Source organism: Gouania willdenowi, chromosome 18 (genome assembly GCF_900634775.1).
Source record: "Gouania willdenowi chromosome 18, fGouWil2.1, whole genome shotgun sequence".
In the NCBI taxonomy this organism is placed as follows: domain Eukaryota; kingdom Metazoa; phylum Chordata; class Actinopteri; order Blenniiformes; family Gobiesocidae; genus Gouania; species Gouania willdenowi.
In genome coordinates this window covers 24,586,784-24,607,665 of record NC_041061.1, presented here as the reverse complement: position 1 = coordinate 24,607,665, position 20,882 = coordinate 24,586,784, and the positions used below count along the sequence as shown (strand labels likewise).

General features: G+C 38.5%; 1 protein-coding gene across 11 annotated transcripts in view; it reads left to right on the top strand.

Moving 5' to 3' along the window:
* ablim2 (actin binding LIM protein family, member 2) overlaps positions 1-20,882 on the top strand; it is a 118,678-nt gene that overhangs the window by 23,367 nt on the left and 74,429 nt on the right. For 6 of the 11 annotated variants that reach the window (XM_028475131.1, XM_028475128.1, XM_028475126.1 and 3 more), the window contains exons 1-2: positions 4,477-4,679; positions 17,582-17,737. In XM_028475131.1, coding sequence (XP_028330932.1) covers positions 4,664-4,679; positions 17,582-17,737 — 172 coding nt within the window. In that variant the 5' untranslated portion in view covers positions 4,477-4,663. Of the gene's footprint in view, positions 1-4,476; positions 4,680-17,581; positions 17,738-20,882 lie in introns of those variants that run through there. The other 5 variants (XM_028475133.1, XM_028475134.1, XM_028475132.1 and 2 more) reach the window with 3 other exon arrangements.

Sequence of the window (20,882 nt, the reverse complement as noted above, 5' to 3'; positions counted from 1 at the left end):
AAAAGTGAGTCCAAAGTGAGTCAAAGAAGACAGAGCAGTGGTCAGAGGAGGAGAACATTGTTTCCTGGTACTGTGGGTGTCTGAAGAGATTCAGGGGAAGTGGGCGGAGCCCCACGGACCAAACAGAACTACAGCCATGGAGGAGCTCGTCCTGTAGAACTGTTACTAATGGTAAGTTTTATTTCACCCTGTTGTTAAACTACTACCAATATTCGCTTGCTACAATATTCCCTCATCAATATTATGAACGTTACGTCTAACGTGGGGCAGGATAGCCAGTTAGCCGCTGGTTAGCTAGGAAACCATAACAATACTTTAATATTCCTGAAAGCAGCAGTAATATATCATTGATCTGTATCTTATTGTTACTTAATCAAAAAGAATTGCACACCATATCTTGGGGAAATACATACACGATGAACATCCAACCGTTATTCATAATGCAAAAAAAGATCCATCAGACTGATACATAACACAGGATACAGAGAACACACACATGGATTATTGTTAAAAACACCAGATTTGAAACTCCAGATCTCATCAAACTCAAAACTGTCCAAATGATTTATAAAACAAGTAAAGGTTTACGTCCAAAAGCGTCGCAGAAAAGTTTTTTTAGAGAGAAGGGGAAAATAATTTAAGAGAACTACATTTCAAGATGAAAAATGCTAGAACAACAGTCAAAAGGATGAATATATCAATATCAGGGGTTAAAGTATGGAACAGCCGAAAGGATTAAATAAAACAACATAAACCAGTTTAAAAAGCTTGTTAAATCATATATTGTTAGTAAATATAAGAAAGAAGAGTAACAATTTTACCAAGAGCATGTCATATATACATTCATGTGTGTATATATGTATGCTGTGAATGTATAAACTGTATATAACACTTGTGTAGATTATATATTATTAAAATAGTAATACAAGCTAAATATTTTTTTGTGTGTGATTATCTAGAGAGTCTTGTTTAGTTTTGTTGTGATAAGGTAGGTTTGTATAAGCTTTGCTTCAACCTACACACTTTGGCTTAAGTATTACACAATTGTTTGTTTTTGTATTTTCTTATTGTTGAGACTGCTGAAATAAATAATACAATCAAATATTATTTTTAATGCTTCTATGCAGGAAAAAAGGAGGAAGATGTTAATGCAGATTTTCTTCCATGGAGCAGTCAGGGACCAGAACCAGGACCAGGACAACGTCCATGGTCCATAACCTCCAGCTCATGATGAACTCCACAGCACTGGTTAGACTGGTGCTGGTTCTGGAGCAGATAGAGGCAGGCTTTGGCCCTTTCTAATAGAAAACCCACAATCATTTTTTAAGTCAATGTTAATATATATTGAGTTGGTTTATAAATCTATTTTTACTTTGTGTAAATAAAGTTACTTATCTTGTACTCTACAAGGACTTTGTTCTACTTGTAAGCACACACATGTATTTTATTTTTATTCAGATAATTTAATTGCTCTTTACATCCACTTTTTGTAAGATAGAAACACAACCTGCTGTAGCACACACTATAAGGTTTGTATTTTTTTTTATTTTGATACATTTATCGAATTGAAAAGTTCATACAATACTCACCTAATTCAAACAATTTAATTATTAGAATGTAAGGAAAAAGTTATGTGATACTTACTCAGATACGCTTTTTTTTTTTTTTTACTTTTACATGATATTACACTATTCTCCCAGAGGTCAGATGGTTCACTCTCATTAACTAATAGGTCTGGCTTTACCCCACTTTCTCCACCACTTGGATGGGTTCATTAGTTTATTGGGGCCCAGAACATGGAGGATGTCCAACCCTGCACATGCTGAATGAAGAATAAGCTCCTTGTTTCTCCACACTGTACATAAAGTGTCACGTACATCACGCAACCGCTACCACCAGCCTGTGGTCATTTAGAGTTTGCCAGTCATTTAAAGCACAATTAGTGAGTCCATCAAGCAAAGCAATTATTATACACAGTGTGTATAAAGAATGGGCCACTGCAGCCAGTACGAAAGCTCTGTTGTTGCTGTTTAATTGTAATTAGATATGCCATTAGATCAGTTAGTAGAAAAAGTTAAAATAATGACATATAAAATCGCGTAGAATTGTGGTTCTTTTTGGTCTGGCTCCGGGTCCCACCATCACTTCTTCTTAAAGAGTAACTGAACCCCACGGTTGCGTAGTAATTAGCATGTCTGCCTCACAGCAAGAAGGTCCTGGGTTCAAGCTCATGGTCTCCCGGCTTCCCCCCAAAATCCCAAAACATGACTGTTAGGTTGATTGGAGTCTATAAATTGAGTCGTGTGAGTGTCTGTGTTGCCCTGCAATGGACTGGTGCCCTAATGCATAATGAGAGCTTGAGATAGGCACCAGCAGACCCCTGTGACCCAGAAAAAAGGAGCAAGCGGGTCAGAAAATGGATTAATGGATGGATGGAAGTTCCAATCAGGATAAATGGCATAAAAAAATCCCCCATAAAATATAAATATGGATGAAATAAGAACAAGCGACCTGTCGATAGGCATGTGACCAACTTTTACCAACCCCCATGTTAAGAACCTCTCCCTTTGAACATAAACTACTAAGATATCTATTTTTTGTTAATCATAAATGCAGTACTTTGGGAAAAGCTTCTACATCTTTAAGCAATGAAAAAAAAAAACATTCTGATAGGTTAGCATGGGTTAGTATCTAATAGGGTTGCCACCCATCCCTTAAAATATGGAATTGGTCCTTATTTGGCCATTAAATGGTGCATCCCGTACTGAGCCAAAACGAACGCTGTTTTTTCCGTATTTGCATAAATGACCAGAACATTAGGGATGGCCGTCAGACCGTCACACACACACGCACACACACACACACACACACACTAACTACTAAATCTGAGAATAATGAACAAAATAAAATGCAGGAAATGCCAAGGCCAACATCATCATGGTGGCGGGACCCCCGCTCTGTGTGTGGGGGATGTAGAGGTTTTAAAGTCAAATGAAAGATAATACATTTTTTAGTAGTATTAGGCAATATAAATAAGCATAATATGTATTGGCTTTTAACAAACAAATCATACTGATAGCCAAACATTAAAATAATAAATACACAAAATTCCGTAGGTTAGAAATGTTTGTAGAGATTTCTGTATATTGAATTTGTTTCCAAACTGGGGTACTCATACTCGTGTACCCCTAGGGGTACTTGAACACCTTTGAGGAGATACACAGAAACATTTAAATTTATTTTTTTAAATTGATAGATTTTTTTTTGTTTTTTGGGGGGTTTTTTTGTACATGCGCACAGACTTTTTTCTCATCCATCAATAGAAATTCATGGCACAACTCTTTAAAATACACTAAAAGGTGAAATTCAAATTTTAAAACAAGCAAAACCTCACAAATAAATGGATAAAAAGGCCTAAATTCAAGGTTAATATTGGACGAAACACAGGAAAGAGCTTAGACGAGCCTGCAGACACAAATAAATAATTTACATAAATAAATAGTTTGGGAAACACTGTTCTATGTCAAAATGTATTCTATTTATCTATTAATAATCAAGTATTAGAGTATTTTGTTGCTAAGTGAGTTCACTAGGTTTGTCCATACATTGGTTCACTATTAAACATATAGTAAGGACTTTCTTTGATTATATAGGGTTTGTGTCACAGTGCTATTGGGTTAGCAGCTGGTTAGCATACATGTTTAGCTGGAGGTTTTATGGATTCTGTGCCATGAATACGTTCTTTGTCAAAGTGGCTAGGTTTTCTTAGGTGCTCCAGTTTCCTCTCACAATAAACCCAACACGTGTGTTGGGTTTATTGGACTCTAGTGTCGATTGGTATCTCAAGGTGTTTCTTTCTGTGTTCTTTCCTTTAAGGACACATGTTAGCTGATCCCAGTGAGGCCAACAAAATATTTAGGGCCTCTGATTTTCCATGATTGCGGAAAATAGACGGAAAAAATGGAATTCACTTCTGAAAACAGAAATGGCAATGTTAATATTATTATTGTTTATATATTGTATATATTAAACAAAATCAAGCCTTTTGGTACAATATCACACATTCTTTTCACTGTAAAAGAAACAGAAATATATTTTTTACTCATAAAGTGATGCGACACTGACTGAACCCACCGACATATTTTGACAGACGTGTGATTTCAGCGCGTGCATTTAGCGCAACTACCAGTTCATTTCTATCCAGTTATCTCATCATCCTGTAATGTGTATAATGAAGTCCCCAAACGCAGACTAAATATTTTTTCACTTACGCGCAAAAACGCTGAGGAAAATTTCACACGTACAGTCCACAAGTTTGTCTGTCAGTTAGCAGTGACAGGTGCGCTGAGCGTGCATGGAGTCGACTGGGACACACCCTGTTACAGATCAAATGAAGGAGGTGTCATTCTTTCTCAACTCTAAGTTTCTATTTATAACAGATAGCTTCAATAACTCTCAGAGAGAGAGAGAGAGAGAAAGAGAGAGAGAGTCATATGACCTCCAGTTCTTTCCAGAGATAGAAGAGGACAGAGCGCTCACTCTGTGCTAACAGCTGAGTGTGCAGAGGATGTGTTGAAACACAGCGAGAGGATTCTGAAAAGAAGATATCTGGAATACTGTCTGTACACTACTCACTCACATCCAGGAGAACTAAGCAGTGACAATGCCAGAAGAAAAAGGTAAAAAATGACCTTTAACAATCTTGTATTAGTTCTTGTTTAGTTGTTAGTGTGTTACATATATTTATACAGTTTTTTGGTAACTCTTGTTATGTCCTGGACAGCAGGTATTTACTGCCCTTGCAACAATCACGATGAGTGCAGTTAAGTGTAATCTCTAGCACACCTGCAGCTAAACAAGCACTCTGTTACGTAACTCTCAGGATGAATCTTTGGGCACTCATTATTTGAATTTGAATGACAACAATCGGCCTGTGATTGCAGGCATGTTGATATGCCGCCTTGCCTGCAGCCTCTCTGGCAGCTTCTCTGTTGTGTTGGTCTCTCTAACACTGGGAACGCAGCCATTTGGGCGCCTCACTTAAGGGTGAGGACCAGTTGCTATGAAGAAATACAACATGATATTCCTAAAGTTGTAGCCACTCTGTCTGTGTCTGACAAAGTGACCTTTGAAAGATTTAAAAATGGTATTTACCTTCATGTCCAATGCTTCCAGGCATACTACTATCCTGTCTGACCTGTAGCACAACCTACAAAACAAACTGCACAAAAACGTATCATTAGGTACAACACACGTTTTTACTACATCCTTAGACTTGCCTTTGCTCCTCTTTCTAATACTGAAGCTGTAGTGCTATTGTGATAGCAAAAGGAAACAGTAGCAATTCATTCACAAATAATGTGATTTGTGGTGGTATTGATGATTTTCATCATTTGAACCCTTTTAAGGATAAAAGTGCCAATCATCAACTGTTCACATGGTGACAGTGACACAGCAGGGTTACTAGTAGCTTGGTATTGTATTATTCAATGTTTAATACAGGTGATTTGTCTGGAAGCGCTCACCAAGTGTTTGAGTTCTGGGGGGCTGAGCGGGGCGCGAGAAAAACACGTAGAGTAACCAATCAAACGAAGAGCGAACTCGACAACAATAGCGCGAGAAGCATAGATCTTTTTGCCTAAACTGAGCCGGCAGAGGGAAATGCTGTGTTGTATGGTTCAGACTTATGATTTTAAAGCCTCTTTTTGTTGTGCTTTCAAAATATCCAGGTCTTTTAAAACAGAGCCGAGCAGCAGCTCCGAACATCTTCTTCGTGGTGGGCACTGTTGTTTGCTTTGGTGCAGGAAATATGACTTTCTTTTTGTACGGCACTGATTGGCTATGTTTCTTTTGAAGTGGGAAAGTGAGCAGAAACTGAGGTATTACCATACCCACTGTTTTACAAAAAGTAAGGAAGTGGGTGTGGCTTATCGCCAGGCTAGGTTACTAGTAACCTGGCAAGAGCCAAATTGATGTGTAGCCCTCCCTCTAACTCGAGTTCTCCACATCAATCTGTGTCTGGCGAATCCTTTCTGAACCAGGGAGGGACATGAACAGAATGCTTGGAGCTGATTGGGTGAAGCGCCTGTCCACCATGATTTGTTTTAGCCAATCACTCAGCAGAGACGCTGCTATGACTACAACAACAAGGCTCCACTGGTGAAAACATCCGCTGGTGAAAACATACGTCTTTACCAAAGACAGTATGAATACTATCCTATCCTATGTAAAAATGTACAAAGCGCCTCTCGCTGTTGCTCTTTCAAAAAGGAAATGCTTGTCACACCAGGATACTCCGCCCTAAACCACAACCCTGCCTCATGATTGGTTCGAACCAGTTCGGGTTGCTTATGAAGGGTAAGGGCTGGAGCAGCACAACCAGGATTTTGGTGTTTGTGAACATCATGAGAATTGTTATTGTGGAACTCAAACAGATTACACTTACATTGCTACTCATATTTGCTGGGCTTATATGATTTGTGCATTGCTTGCAAAATGAATGAATCCACATTATCTAAAAACAAGGTTCCATTGTGAGTTTCCACCCCAACATTTAACAGGTTGGTTGTAAAAAAAAAAAGTTCTTGTAAACATGTTGTAAACACGGGTTCTCTGTCTTGTTTTCAGCAGCCTCGTTAAAACTTGATGTGTGTTTGTGTTGCTTTCCAAATACAGCCTCAGAACATCTCGCGTGACTTACCGTGGCTTACCTCTCTACCGTTCTTCCTTTCCTGCTGCAGCAGCCACGCTGCTGTTTGGAATGTTCAATAATTTTTGGCTGTGTTTTGTAAGGAGCTGGGCGGCGTGAACTCGTAAAGTTTTAAAGTTTGTAAAGTTTAGTAGTGAGGATGCACAGACAACACCGCCACATTTACACACAAACACACCCATCATTGAATGTTATCTTAGACAGAAACAGAAGATTTAAAGGTCCCATGTCATGTTATTTTTCACCCATTTTAAGAACCCAAAAACATAGTATTTGAGGTTTATTTTCCCAAACTCGCCTGTTTTCCAGAGTTTTAGCCTCTGAAAAGTCACTTTCTGAGCAACTCTACACAAACAGTGCCATATGAAATTCGTCATTAAAGTGGGAACGTGTCATCAAATTGTGTTTGGGTTCGCCCTGCAGTAAGAAAGGAGCAAATCACCCTCTAACTAACGATTGAGGGAATGAATGAAAAAAACACTTTGGACATGTGTATGAAGCCCTAATAGCACTTTATGATGTTTAAAGCACAGATAAATCCATTTAGCTTCACATGGGCCCTTTAACTGTAGATATTCACATAGATATAAAAACTCTACTCTAGTATGCAGGCTAGATTCAGAGTCCATATTCCCTTGCAGACATTACACTTCAGTCCCAGCCAAGGACAGCATACCCTGGCTGCGTGATGCAACGACTGGCTGGCTGTCAGCAGTCCTAACAACGGCGTCACTATTCCAAGCCTACGATAAATAAACCATCTGTGTGTCTGTGCACTAGTCTGAGATGTGTTACCATTTTATAAAAAGAAATAAAAACGTCACATATAAATTTGGGTTGAAGCAGGTGTTGATTTTTAATTTTAGCATTATAAGCATGGTCCAACGGGACAGCTTTTTAATGCATCCAAACTGCCCTTCTATAAGGGTCACTAAGTTAGGGCTAAGGGTTTTTTTTTTTTGTAAATACATAAATGTGTCCAGTAATCACAAGGATAAAAATAACTGGAATTTGTGAGAATTATAGTCGGGCGGAAGGAGAAAAAAAAGAGCTTTTTTCCTCCATGTATTCACGTGTCTCTATCCATGTTGATGGAGAGCAACTGTTCTGCTCGATTTAGACGTCTCCCAGCTTTAATGTGCCGTACTGTGATGATTGAAATATCGTCAGGCCTTTTGCAGAGCTGGAGATTAGATACAGATGTGTTGACATTTTGGACAGTAGCCATGCATCTAATAATAGGATTTGAACGCTCAAAGTTAGCGGTTAGCTCTCATGTTGAACAAAGACTCAAATAAATCAAAGTGAGCATATTCAAGAATGTATTTTCTCTGCTATATTAAAAGCGACTTAATTTTTTTAAGCAATGTTTTGGTCTTCAAGTTGAAATTCCTGCCACTACGGTAATTCTGTTTTTACAGGTTCCTCTACATTGCCTATACTAATATCTCTATACACGTGTGCAGGTGGGTGTGAACGATGTTATTTACAGCTTACAGTGTCCTTTATCTAACTGAGAGCCCAGCTCAACTCAACAACAACCAAAATGCAGTTTTAAATAACAATGGTTTTATTTTACTTTAAATATGGAAATACTTATCCTGGGAATGACACTTTCAGCTCAATGGGAGTTTGAAAAAAGTGTAATAATCTTTAATTCTTTAATCTGACAACCCCCCATTCATATTCTCGCGACATCTTGTCACACGATTGGCCTATATTGTCCTTTCTTTACATTTTAGTATTTCTTTTCAGTTTTTCATCAGTTTTGTTGTATTTAAATGAAAGCATGAAGTCATAATTTGAGTCATAGTTAATTAGTTCACAAAAACTATATGACAATAATCATTAGTTGATTAAATTAATATGAGCGCATGTAATGTGTAGATGCTGTAAATGAATGATGTCATGGTAACAGGCTGCACTGCACTGCTCTCTCTCTCCCCCGGGGTGCTAAACCTGCACTGGCATTGGTCAGACTTTTTGCTGCTCAAACTGCTGACACATCACTTTCTACAGCAAGCTTCTATTCATGACTCATGCTTTTTCTCAAACACAACACAGCTCTCTGACCCTCCCTGTCCCCGTCAACCCCGACTCGCACTGCTCTGTGTTTTCCTCTGTTAGCTCAGACTCTGCCTCTTTAACATGAACTCCATTAGGAATAGCATTTTAGCTACACACGCTAATACACAAATCAACTTGTTAACTCTTCTAAATTAATAATCCTTATCGCCCATGTAGGCAATTGTTACTGTATCCCAGAAAAGGGTTAAAGGCTAATGCTAATAATTTTTCTACATTATGTACAAAAAGGAATCACTAATGTTATTCACTAAGAATTCAAGTACAGATAAGATAGGTATAGTATTTCCACATTTGGCGGTTACTGTAGTTAAGTTAATTATCATGAAAACACATCATTAGCAGTAGTAGTTTGCTGGTAGTTAAATAGCTAATATGCTATAGCACCCACTGGAACACATCAAATATTTAAAAACGTCTACAATTCTGTCGATTTTTGGTATAGGCTTCCTTTTTTTGCAAAGCTTTTTCAGTGTTAGCGGTATTGTAGTGGGTAAAGACTTTCTGTCTTATGTTTAAGGCTTCAACAACAAATTGACAATGAATTTCATTATCAATTTGTTGCGTCGTGGGTTTTATGTTACTGATCGTGACTCAGAGCCGTTTTCTTCACCTGCAGTTCTTTGTGTGTGTGTGTACCATGAGTGTTTGTGTGCACGGGCAGTGTTTTTTTGTGCACACCACAAATGTTTGTGTGTGTGCACGCACCACAAGTGTTTGTGTGTGTACGCGCAGTGTTTGTGTGTGTGCGCAGTGTTTGTGTACGGGCATACGAGTGATTGTGTGTTTGTGTGTGTGCGCACACGATTGTGAGTGTGTACGCACGGGTATTTGTTTGTGTGCATGCACAAGTGTTATTGTGTGTGCGCACGAGTATTTGTTTGTGTGCACGCACAAGTGTTATTGTGTGCGCGCACGAGTATTTGTTTGCGTGTGCGCACGAGTATTTGTTTGTGTGCGTGCCCGAGTGTTTGCACGCATGCCGGTGTTTGCGTGTGCACACACCACAAATGTTTGTGTGTGCGCGAACCACAAGTGTTTGTGTGTACACGCAGTGTTTGTGCACCACAAGTGTTTGTGTGTGCGCACAGTGTTTGTGTACGGGCGCACAAGTGATTGTGTGTTTGTGTGTGAGCATGCACAATTGTTAATGTTTGCGCACAAGTAATTGTTTGTGTGTGCGCACAAGTATTTGTTTGCATGTGCACACAAGTATTTGTGTGTGTGCACGAGTGTTTGTGTGTGCACACAAGTGTTTGTGTGCACACGCGTTTGTGCGTGAGAAACACTTTTATATCAGTTTAATCAGCTTAAGTATGGTTTAAATGTGCTTTATAGATAAATTGTTAAAAAAAAAATTTCATTTATAGACAAATTAATCAATTTTGGAAATAATCTGCTCTGCTTATGTTAACTAGTAGACTTATGTTTCATGATCGAGTGGCCATTGTCTAGATTTTCTATTTCTATCTCATATAGTTGTACATTATGAAAAAATGGGAAATGGGAAAATAAGATGTGAATGTATGTGAGAAAAGTATCAAAACAGCGGAATGGAAAAATTGTAACGTTAACAGAAGACTGGTTGGGTTTGGATCTTTGAATCTTTTTTGTCATCTGTATTTCGATTCCACCGAGTCCACCCATTGCAGATACTGTATGTATGTCATTCTGCTTAGATTATTTGCAGATCTCTCTAACCAATATCCAGGAGAGCTATTAAATGTTAAAAATATTTTCCATATGGGATATATTCCATTTCTATGGTTTTTCCACCTTTAACAAAGTTTCATAACATCACAAACAAATTGCTGTCATCAATATACATGCAATAGCCCGCACAAACCTCATGGATGAATTTAAGCATTTTAAGAAGTAGTATTTTAAATGCCTTAATTTTGGAAGTATTATTGTGTTCTTGCCTCATGCAAGTCTGAAAGACGTACAAGTGCGTAACTGTAACTCTTCCAGAATATCAAGTGATGTTCAGCGTGTATCTCAAACCATCTTGTGCAGCACAACTGTTCCTAGTACTCCAGGTTACTGTTTTTATGGCTGCTTTTGGTCAGCCACGTTGATACTTAGAAGGTGTCAAACAATCCATAAAACTGGAATCTCATTCTATAGGTTTCTATAAGGCTACTGCAAGAACGCAGTGGTACAGTCCTACAGTGTGTTGTCCTGAGGCCAGGCCATGTGCCAGAGACGCCAGCTGCAGCATCACATGGCCTCCCATCAGTGGGTTGTGTGTCACCCACGTGGAGTGACTGTCAACTGAGTCATCTGAAGGAATTCCAACAAAAGCTACATTGATTGGAAAACAAACTAATGTCTTGTTTGTTTTTAGCCACGGCTGAGTTTAGAACCACTTGTTATCATGTTCATGTTACTATTAATGCTCCACATACCTCTCTGTTTCCAGGGCGTGCTTTAATCTTCATAAAGATACTCTGAGGTCATTGCTGTCATCTTAGATCTGTGGGTGAAAGGTTAATTGGTACTAGGTCAGAGTTTAGGTGTGACTCCACAGGCGGATGTCATAGCTGTGAGAAAAGCAAAAAGGAACACAAATCTTCGTCTCCATTCATTATATTTTAGACTATTAACAATACTATTAACAAACTATGGCCAATGTCGCTGGAAATACCAAAATATGTAAACTACAGTACGTCGATATCAATGCTTATTTACCTCACTATTACCACATCATTACCACGCCATTTTATACCTCGAATTACAGAAGTAACCACTTTAGTCTTTGAGTTTGAGTAAAAAATAAAGAAAGTACATTGGTTCGTCTCTCTTTTTTACCCAGTCTAGTGTTCGGACAGAAACCAGCTTTCCACTTCTAACCAGAACCCTGGTTAGGCATACTGGCTACACCCATCATCAATGGATGATTGCAATTATGTGTTTAGTCCTCCCAATATTCTATATCATTTATTACTGTGTCTAAAAAAGAGCAGATTCACCAAATAAAATAGTTCAGAAAGCTATCTTCAATCATTTACCATTTTCATATGGCTAGACTGATGGTGACTGATGCATTGCATTATGGGATTGGGAATCCGGTGAAATGTTTGAAGTTACATTTCCGATACTTTGCTCATTCTTATCTTTATTGCGTTTCTTCACCAGACAATGAAGACAGTGATTCTCTTGATGCCATTTTCATTCAGGTTTGTTTATGGTGTCCCATAACATGTACATTTTGGCCGTATTCGGGTGTTTCCGTAGAAAGAACTACTTGATACCCACTATATCCTGCACAGTGTTGGGGGTCTGCCTATGCTTGAACCAGACAGACAAGCATTATCTTGCACACTGCAATCATCATGTGTTTTAGGACTGTCGGAGGAAATTAGAATCTGGGTGTATAAACCAAGCCCAACATGGAGAAAACATGCAAACTCCATGCAGAAATGTCTGAGGTTCTGACAAGAATAGCATACGTGATGACTAAAGTTTTCACACCCATAATCCCTGTGTCGCACCCCATGAATGTTGTGGTTATGATTTTTAAACTTTTGAAATCCACCCTATTTTTTAGTGGAACTGACCAGTACATTGGTTTTTTCAACTGTGTGTTTACTCTGAAGTGAAAGTTGCCAAGGTCAACAGCTCTGCCACAACAAGCACTCAAGCTTGCGGTAATGTGAGCATATGGATTCCTTGCTCAGCCCTACAGATAGTCCGGAATGCTCTATAGCTTCATGGGATCCCCTCAAGTTAAGGGAACACACTATTTTTAGGCGGTGTTGGAGCATAGCTTCTTGAAGAGGTATGATGGATTAAGCTTCCTGTGTGTTCCATACTGCCGGGGAATGTTACTTTGTTAGTTAACAAGACATTGTGGAATGCACAAAGAAATACTTGAACTTCTGTCACAGTTGCAACAAATATATCAGTATATTTTACTTATATTTAATACTGTACATACTGTACCTTCTTGTGACTTTATAGATAGATATATATGACGTGTGACTGACACTCAGTATATGGTTACGTTGAGTAGCTCCACTCCTACAGTCGGTGTGTCAGTGGCAAGCGTCAGGCCTCGGTCTGAGGTCAGTGTGTCCGTGATGCTTCCAGTGGTGTGGCTGTATGCAGTGCAGACATGTAGTGTTGCATTACTCGAATAACTGCCCGCCTGGCAGCGACCTTTAGGGCAACAGCACCAGGCAGATGAGACAGCATCGAGGCTGATTGATGGGGCAGCCAACTGGAGGAGTCAGAGCAGTGGCAGCAGTGATGGGGGTGGGGGGAGGGGGTGTCTGTGCACTGTCTCACAGTGACTGTCTTTATTGCATTACTTATGATTGACTGAATTAGTTCTATTTTCTTCTTACTAAGGGTGTCCAGATCCAATATTGATATCAACAAGGATTATATCGGCCTGCATCTACTAATAAAAGCAAGAAAAGTCTGTGTGCGTGTGTGTGTGTGTGTGTGCGCGTGTGTGTGTGTGTGTGTGTGTGTGTGTGCGTGCGTGCGTGTGTGCGTGCGTGTGTGTGTGTGTGTGTGTGTGTGTGTGTGTGCGCGTGTGTGTGTGTGTGTGTGTGTGTGCGTGTGTGTGTGTGTGTGTGTGTGTGTGTGTGCGTGCGTGTGTGTGTGTGTGTGTTTCCCATTGTTTAAACCATATAAAAAAATGCGCAAAAACACAACAGAAAGATACAAAAATACACACAATGACTCCAAAAAACATACATTACAGAAAAATACACCAGACAAAAAAAATGTAACAAGTGAAAAAAAAAACCAAACACATAGAACCATAGAATTGAACCAGGAAAATCGCACACACTATTTTTACTTTGCACCCACTAATATACACCTTTATAACACTACAGAGTACAGAGTATGTACACCTCTTTGTACATCCAACCTTCAAACACATACTCATTTGGCCATAATTGACAACTCTACTTAAGCTCCCACATGAATGCATACTTCCGACAGGCACTGTACTAGTCTAAATAATAACTAAACTAAATAATTAGGTTTTTTTAGGTTATTTTTCAGGGACTTCTCATTTATTTATTAATGTTTATTCAATTGTAGAATATGCCTAAGTTTAAGTTAAACTAGTGATTATTTTGCACTTTAAAAATATACATATTTTGTTTCTGTTGAATTTATTCAGGGCCTTCTTTAATTTTTGATTAATCTTATTCATTTGTAGAATATTGTTGTTTAAGTTGAAAATGTATGTAACCCATTGGTTTATTTTTCGATTTATTTATTTTTTTCAATTGACTTAAAAATGACTGCAGACATCAGATATATTGTCAAAAGTGAAACTTTATTGCTGTGATTGTCCTCAAGAGTTAAAATGCATAAAATAATCCCAAAATAAAAAGTAAATGAGGCTGTCATTCAACAATTTTAAGCTTTAACCCAGGTTTAAGCAAAAGTGCAACAGCAGCTTCACAGTAGCTTCAATTTTACATACAAACTACATATTTTACAACATATAACATTGCAATAAAAAAATAATAAACTCTTCCCTTAGCATCCCAGCATAGTGCGAATAAGAAATTAAACATGCCTGTGACATTTATTTATTTATTTTTTAACCTAGAATTTGCAAAATAAAAGTCATTTTTATTTACAAATTTGACAAATTGATTAAATTGTTTTTTTTGCCCAGTCCTAAACAAAACTATGCATGATCCATACTGTATCGGATAAATATCGGCCAATACTCAAAACAGCAATAGTGGTATCGTATTGGAAGTAAAAAGTTACCCTGTTTGCTGAGAGTTCAGGAAAAGATATTAAATTTTGAAAGATATGCTCAGACTGGACCTTCAATGTTTTAGGACTTCAATAATTCGTAGTGGTCCTACTTGTTTAGGCAATCATAGCATGTTGATAAGGATGCAGAAACTATTTCTACGAAAAATAGTTGAAAAGAGTAGCAATTAGGATTAAGAACTCTTGGGTCTCAAACTCCTAAACAGGAGATCACAGTCATTCCATTTGGTAAAAAAAAGAAACACAGAAAAACTGTGCTTTTATTTCGTTGGATTCATCATTTATTCAGCAATATTTCACCCATGTAACAATATGTGGCAACATTGTGATGTGTTGTTGTTTTTTCCAAGCAGTTATCCTGTAAACGCCTTCTATATTCTACTGATAGAAATCCTTGGAAAAGGACAATGTATATGATTTATTTATTATTATTTTTTTGCATTGCTTGATGTATTATATCAATTATTATTATAATACGTGATTAGTATTATTATCTCTTGTTCAGATATCCTGAGCACTTACTGTAGTGTGATCTACTCCTTCTCTTTGCTCATCCATGTTTCTCCAACAGGTGCAAACATTCAGCTACACACAGCGGGTCAATGGAGGTGGAACTAAAGTGGTCCTTCTCACATGTTTGCAATCATCCGGCCTCTTTTTTTTTACGAGAACCCAAGACCCTCCTAAATACCTGTTTTTATTGCATTGCATGCTCACAACTACTCTCATTATGGGAAGCTTTAGTGAACCCTCATTTCCTACTCACCTATATTCTATTTTATTTTTTTGTCACTTAATTAAAAAAGATTTTAATTTTAATCTAAAACAAATTTAGAATAAATATTCTGTTTTAAAACCCTTGAAAAGTTGTGTAATAGCATATATTCTTAAATCTAGATCTGTTGAAGGGACATTTTCAAAACCTGCTGTTTATTTATCTTTTTTTTATTATTATAAACTCTAACCAATAAGCTGCTGAATGGACGAGCAACTATTTATTTATTTTTTATCCTGTATGTAGGTTTATTTTGTTTGGTTACAAACAATGTATTTGAGGGACTGATATAAATTGTAATTTACGAATCGATTCAAATACAATGTTTTGTCACTTTCTCCTGTGGGCCTATGTGGATGTTCTAAAGCAGGGGTTCTCAACTGGTCTCACCATGGGACCCACATTTTGCCACGGTCATTAAATCACGACCCCACTTTTTTTTCTTTTTTTTTTTATTCAACCAACCAAATTCAGTTTTTCAAAAATAGCTGTTGAAAACGCACACATATAATCTTTTTTTAAAACATAAATTTATATATATAGCATGAGAGACAAACATTTAGTATTCATTTATTTTGGACCAGCTGTCCGAGACCCACCCAGTACAGGTCCACGACCCACTTTTGGGTCCCGACCCACCAGTTGAGAATCGCTGTTCTACAGCATTGTTTACCAACCTTTTTTAAACCAAGGTAAAAAAAATCCCAAGGCACACCACAAACCATAAATAAATAAACCAAACCAAACCATAAATAAATAAAAATATATTTTAAAAAAATGAAACTTTGTTGCCTATATTAACAATATACAGTCATTCTTATCAAAGTATCTTGAATAGGAATCAAATGAACAGCAACAAAAGTTTTTATTATCATTCCTAATTCTTTCTTTTTTTTTTTTTTTTTCTTTTAAGTAAAAAAGTGCACTTAACAATCTCCAGTCACTTTTATCATAGAGTCTTGAATACAAGTCAAAAAAAAACAAAAACAATGTATTTTATCACCTCATATTTTGCATACTTGATACACAACATGGGAGGGATTAAAAAAACATTGAAAATGATTAGAACTGCAATTGAACTTTATTCTGTTAAATGTAATTTTGTATATACTGTGTGTGTATATATATATATATATATAATTTTATATTGTAATTATATAATATACAGTTATTATTATTATTATTATTATTTTTTATTAATAAACACATTTTTATAATTACATTTTGTTCTTTATTACAAGTGTCAGATGTGAGCCAAAGGCTGTTATGGAGAATGAACGGAATCTATATTTTAACATGAACGATGGGAACTGAACCTTTTTCATTATTTTATTTTTATCGCTGTGTTCCACACAAGCTCCTCATCTATTCGTCCTCAGAGTGAGAGCAGTCCTAAAGCGCGGCAAAGTACACATGCGGTGCTTATAGCGAGCAATAATCACATGGTGTTTTTTATTGTGTATTTTTTAAAAAGATTTTTATGAATATCACAAGTGAAGGTAGATTTATTTGCACTTATCCACAGTGGTGGGGGTCTCCTCTCTGTCTGTGCACTTTGGGACCGGGAGGTGCTCACAGCAACAGCCGCAATGGCACATTTGCAGACAATAGTAAATACGTTTTGAAAAAATTTTTTTTAGAACTATGAGGTGAAATTGAATAATTTCCCACGGCACACATGATGATCTCTCACGGCACAAAAGCGCGCCGCGGCACAGTGGTTGAAAAACTCAGTTCTAAAGGGCCGGATTTTGCCCTCGGGCCTTGAGTTTGACACGTGCCTCATCACCTCACCTTCTACTCTTTCTTGGAGTGTCTTCCTCTGATTCTCTTCATTTTGTTAAGATCACCAAGTCCTGTTTATGTAACCATTGATACCTGATGAAACTGGTCGGACAGCAGAAATGTTTCCTGTGAACACAAAGAGTCTTTTGTTCGTCTGTAGCTCCTGTCAATGAGGAAAAGAAGATCAGTGTCTGCCAGGATTTTGGTAAAAGGTTAAAAAGGTGAAGTGTGCTGATGATAACAATCATGTTCATGACTAATGGGATTGTTCTGTTGTGAGGATTTTCTTTGTTGATCAGGAAGTGTGTCATTGCTTTAAACTTGTCAAACCTCTGTTCTTCACATCTCTGACAGATCCCACTGCATCATATACAATGTTATTGTGTCGTTTGGAATGACAAATCACCCACAGTCATTGTGAATGTGTGGAGGAATTTGGCCTGAAGTACTTGTTCTTGTTCCCTGTGCAGTGTTTCAGCAGCAGGCTGTGCACAGCCCTCTGGAGAAGCAGAAACAGAAGTCGACTGGTGGACCCATTCCCTGTCAGAACTGTGGGAAGCCATGCAAAGGAGAGGCTCTCCGAGTTCAGAACAAACACTTCCACATTAAGTGTTTTGTCTGCAAAGGTAAGAGTGAAAGCACCTGTCTACCCTGCTTATGTTTTACTGTTTTATAGAGTAGCAGTAGTAGTAGTAGTAGAGTAGTACATACTCACCATGCTATTGAGATAAAAAGACTTAAAGTGCTCACTCACACTGGGCAATTTGTTTTTCACCTAAAGTCTGGATTGTTTGGTCGGGCCTCTGATTTTCTATGATCGTGGAGAAAAAAAAATGAATTCTGACATTTTTTTTTTTATCCTCTTTCTCTCTTTATTTAAAATCCGGCCCCAACATGACACAGAAATGCCTCACATGCGTGTTTGGGGACAATATCACCCATTTACACACTATTTTTTCCCTGGAAAAAGGATGACTGATGACAATATCACACATTTCCATGAGATTTGTCTTATTAAACGAGTAGCTCTAGCAGTGTGGCTAGCTTAGCTCTCATGGCGTAATCTTGTGATGTGATTTCAGCATAACCATCAGATTTTGCAAATCATCTGAAGCATAGAAAAGTACAATTAATAACAGTAGTTCACTCTATTAACACTTTTTAGTATGTTTGATACGATTTTAGGAAGTTTAATAGAAGTCATCTAAATAGGCAAAGATGATGAAAAGGAAAAGTGTAACATGACGCAGAAATAGGTGAATCCTGAAAAGGAATTTTGAAACGGCAAATTGGAAGCCCTGGTTTGGCTATTGTGAATGAAACTTTTGGCAAGGCTCGACTGAAAGAGGCAGGTCTGAGTACGGCACCAACGGTCACAACGATTACATCTGCAAAGCTCGAAAACGTGGTCCTTACCTAATACACAATACACCTGGACACTTCTGATTACTCTTAGGGTGCATTCACACCGACGGATCCTATAGCGGTTAAAATTATCTCGGATAGTCTCCCTTGTTTGGGTGAACACGCTAACCATGTCTAGAGTGGATCAGACAGGTGAATTCTAGAACTATTTTTTCTGTCGGTCTTCATGGTGTTCCAATCAAAGCCTAGAGCAATTAGGAGCGCCGTGAACGCAAGCGCTCTCGGAGCGGCTCAAACACAGGAAGTATTGGCAATAATGTTGAGCACACAGCATTGTTGGTGATCAGTAGAGCTGGCGATGACGCAAAACAGGGCTTTAAAACCGCCAATAGCACGATAACCTGTTGCTGCTCCATTGATCCATTGTTGAGAAGCTCTTCTTCAGGTTTCTGTTTTTCTGCCTAGCGAAGTCTCTACTCCAGTATTGGTGCCCTCCAGCGGTTAGCTCATGCAACTGCACCAGAGGGTGTTTGTAGCAGATCAGAAGTTGCGCTTTGAATGCAAGCCGAGCCAAACCAAGGTGATAAAATAATCATCTGTCCATTGCCCATTCGGACTGGGTAGATCCTAAACACCATGAAGGCATTTGTTGAGGAAAACATACAAAAACTGTAAAGATGTCGGTCTATGATTTGTCTTGTGGTCTGCGTAGCCCAATACTGATTAGAATCTTCATTGGCAATATTTGTGACTAAGGGTGGAGACTTGCTTGTGTGTCATATCTTGGAGGGGAGCTCTGAATGTCAAACCTTTGAAATGCAAACGTGCTTGTGTGTGTTTGAGTGTGGGCGTGGGTCTCTGCGCTGAACCTATGCCAACCTTGCAGCACGAGCCTGAGATCAGGCCGCTGTTGTTGTCAACACACACTACTGTTGCAAGGCAACGACCCGGGTCGCTATGGTGTCAGCAGCTTCCTGCACTTTGTCACCTTTTATCTTACACTGACCAGTCGCCTCTCTGTCTGTACATCTCCTCCTCTTCCTTTTCCTTCAGCTCCTCGCTCCATGTCCAGTTTCTGGCTGTGCAGTGAGTGCATTCCTCAGATGATAGCATGAGTCCACATTTGGATGATCACGTGGAGGGTTTGGGTGTTGTTGTTCAAGAAACACATGAACAACTTAAGATAGAAATTTTCAACAATATTAGGCCATTCAATTCTTAATCTAATCCAAAACTAGTCTGAAACCAGTAAACGAGTCAGATCGACACTGACCTCCCTTAATAACATGAAGGCCTTACATTTTCAGCCACCATCATCATGCAGAAATCACATTGCAGCTTTGTCGAGTGGATTGCCAAGATGTTGCAACATCTGTACCTCCTGCACCAGCAAGCTGCAGCCTCCATAAATTAATCAGATGCTAATGCTTCATCGGCTCCAAAGCCATTAATTTGTAATAAGTGGATGATGTCATTCGTCACAAAGAGAGCATGTTTTCCTTCCTGGAATGAGAGAGCTTGGATTCCTTTGCCTGGGAATGCTGGAGGATGTAATCCCAGGCGTTCAGGGTGGCACCAAACTGCTCAAAGCAAAAGTCAGAAAAAGTTCAGAAAATCACTCATGAAATGATTGTCCTATGATATCACCTTTATATGCACAGGATGCACATCTTAAATAATGGGAAGTTAACTAGACAACATAAACTCAGTACTCAGATGGTCCGTGGTTAACATTTCACTGGCAAATACCACAAACAAGCTCTAAAATTCCTGGGAAGTTTAGGCCTCACATTAAAGCTGTTAAAGTAAGTAAAAAGTACACAAAGCTGTTCATAAACCAGGCTCCTTGTTCATAAAAATTGAAGTATGGCTTGATTTAAACCTATTCTGGCAAACAAAATCAAACCACTGATTAAGTCAGATTTTTCTGTGTCAACACGTGGCAAATTGGTCGGCTCCAAAGCAATCCCAGCGTTAGGCTTCATAGCATTCAGGGACACTGATTGCTGTTTATAAAGAAGCTGCTGTCAACACTGGAGTGTGTGGTTAAGGAAATGGGTTTTTATTTTAGCTACCAACTGTAGCTGTCTGTGGTCATCCTGTTATGTCTGCGTCACAGACGTCTTGGGACAGCTGCAGACAAAACGAGCTATCTCAACAACTCCAGCACACCTTTAATCCTAATCTGCACCACGTCTCATGAAAGGCGGACGCGTTATCTAACAGTGTTTACATACAGCAGGGGAGGCTTATGTGAAAATATGCAGACACGCCTAATGTAGGCTGGCTGCATGCGGAGCGATGGACAGTTTAAGAGCAGAAACGGACATGATCTTTTATCTCATGTTTGTTTGTCTTTTCTCATTTAAGAACACTAAGCTTGTTTCTTTACTTGATTGACAGCGA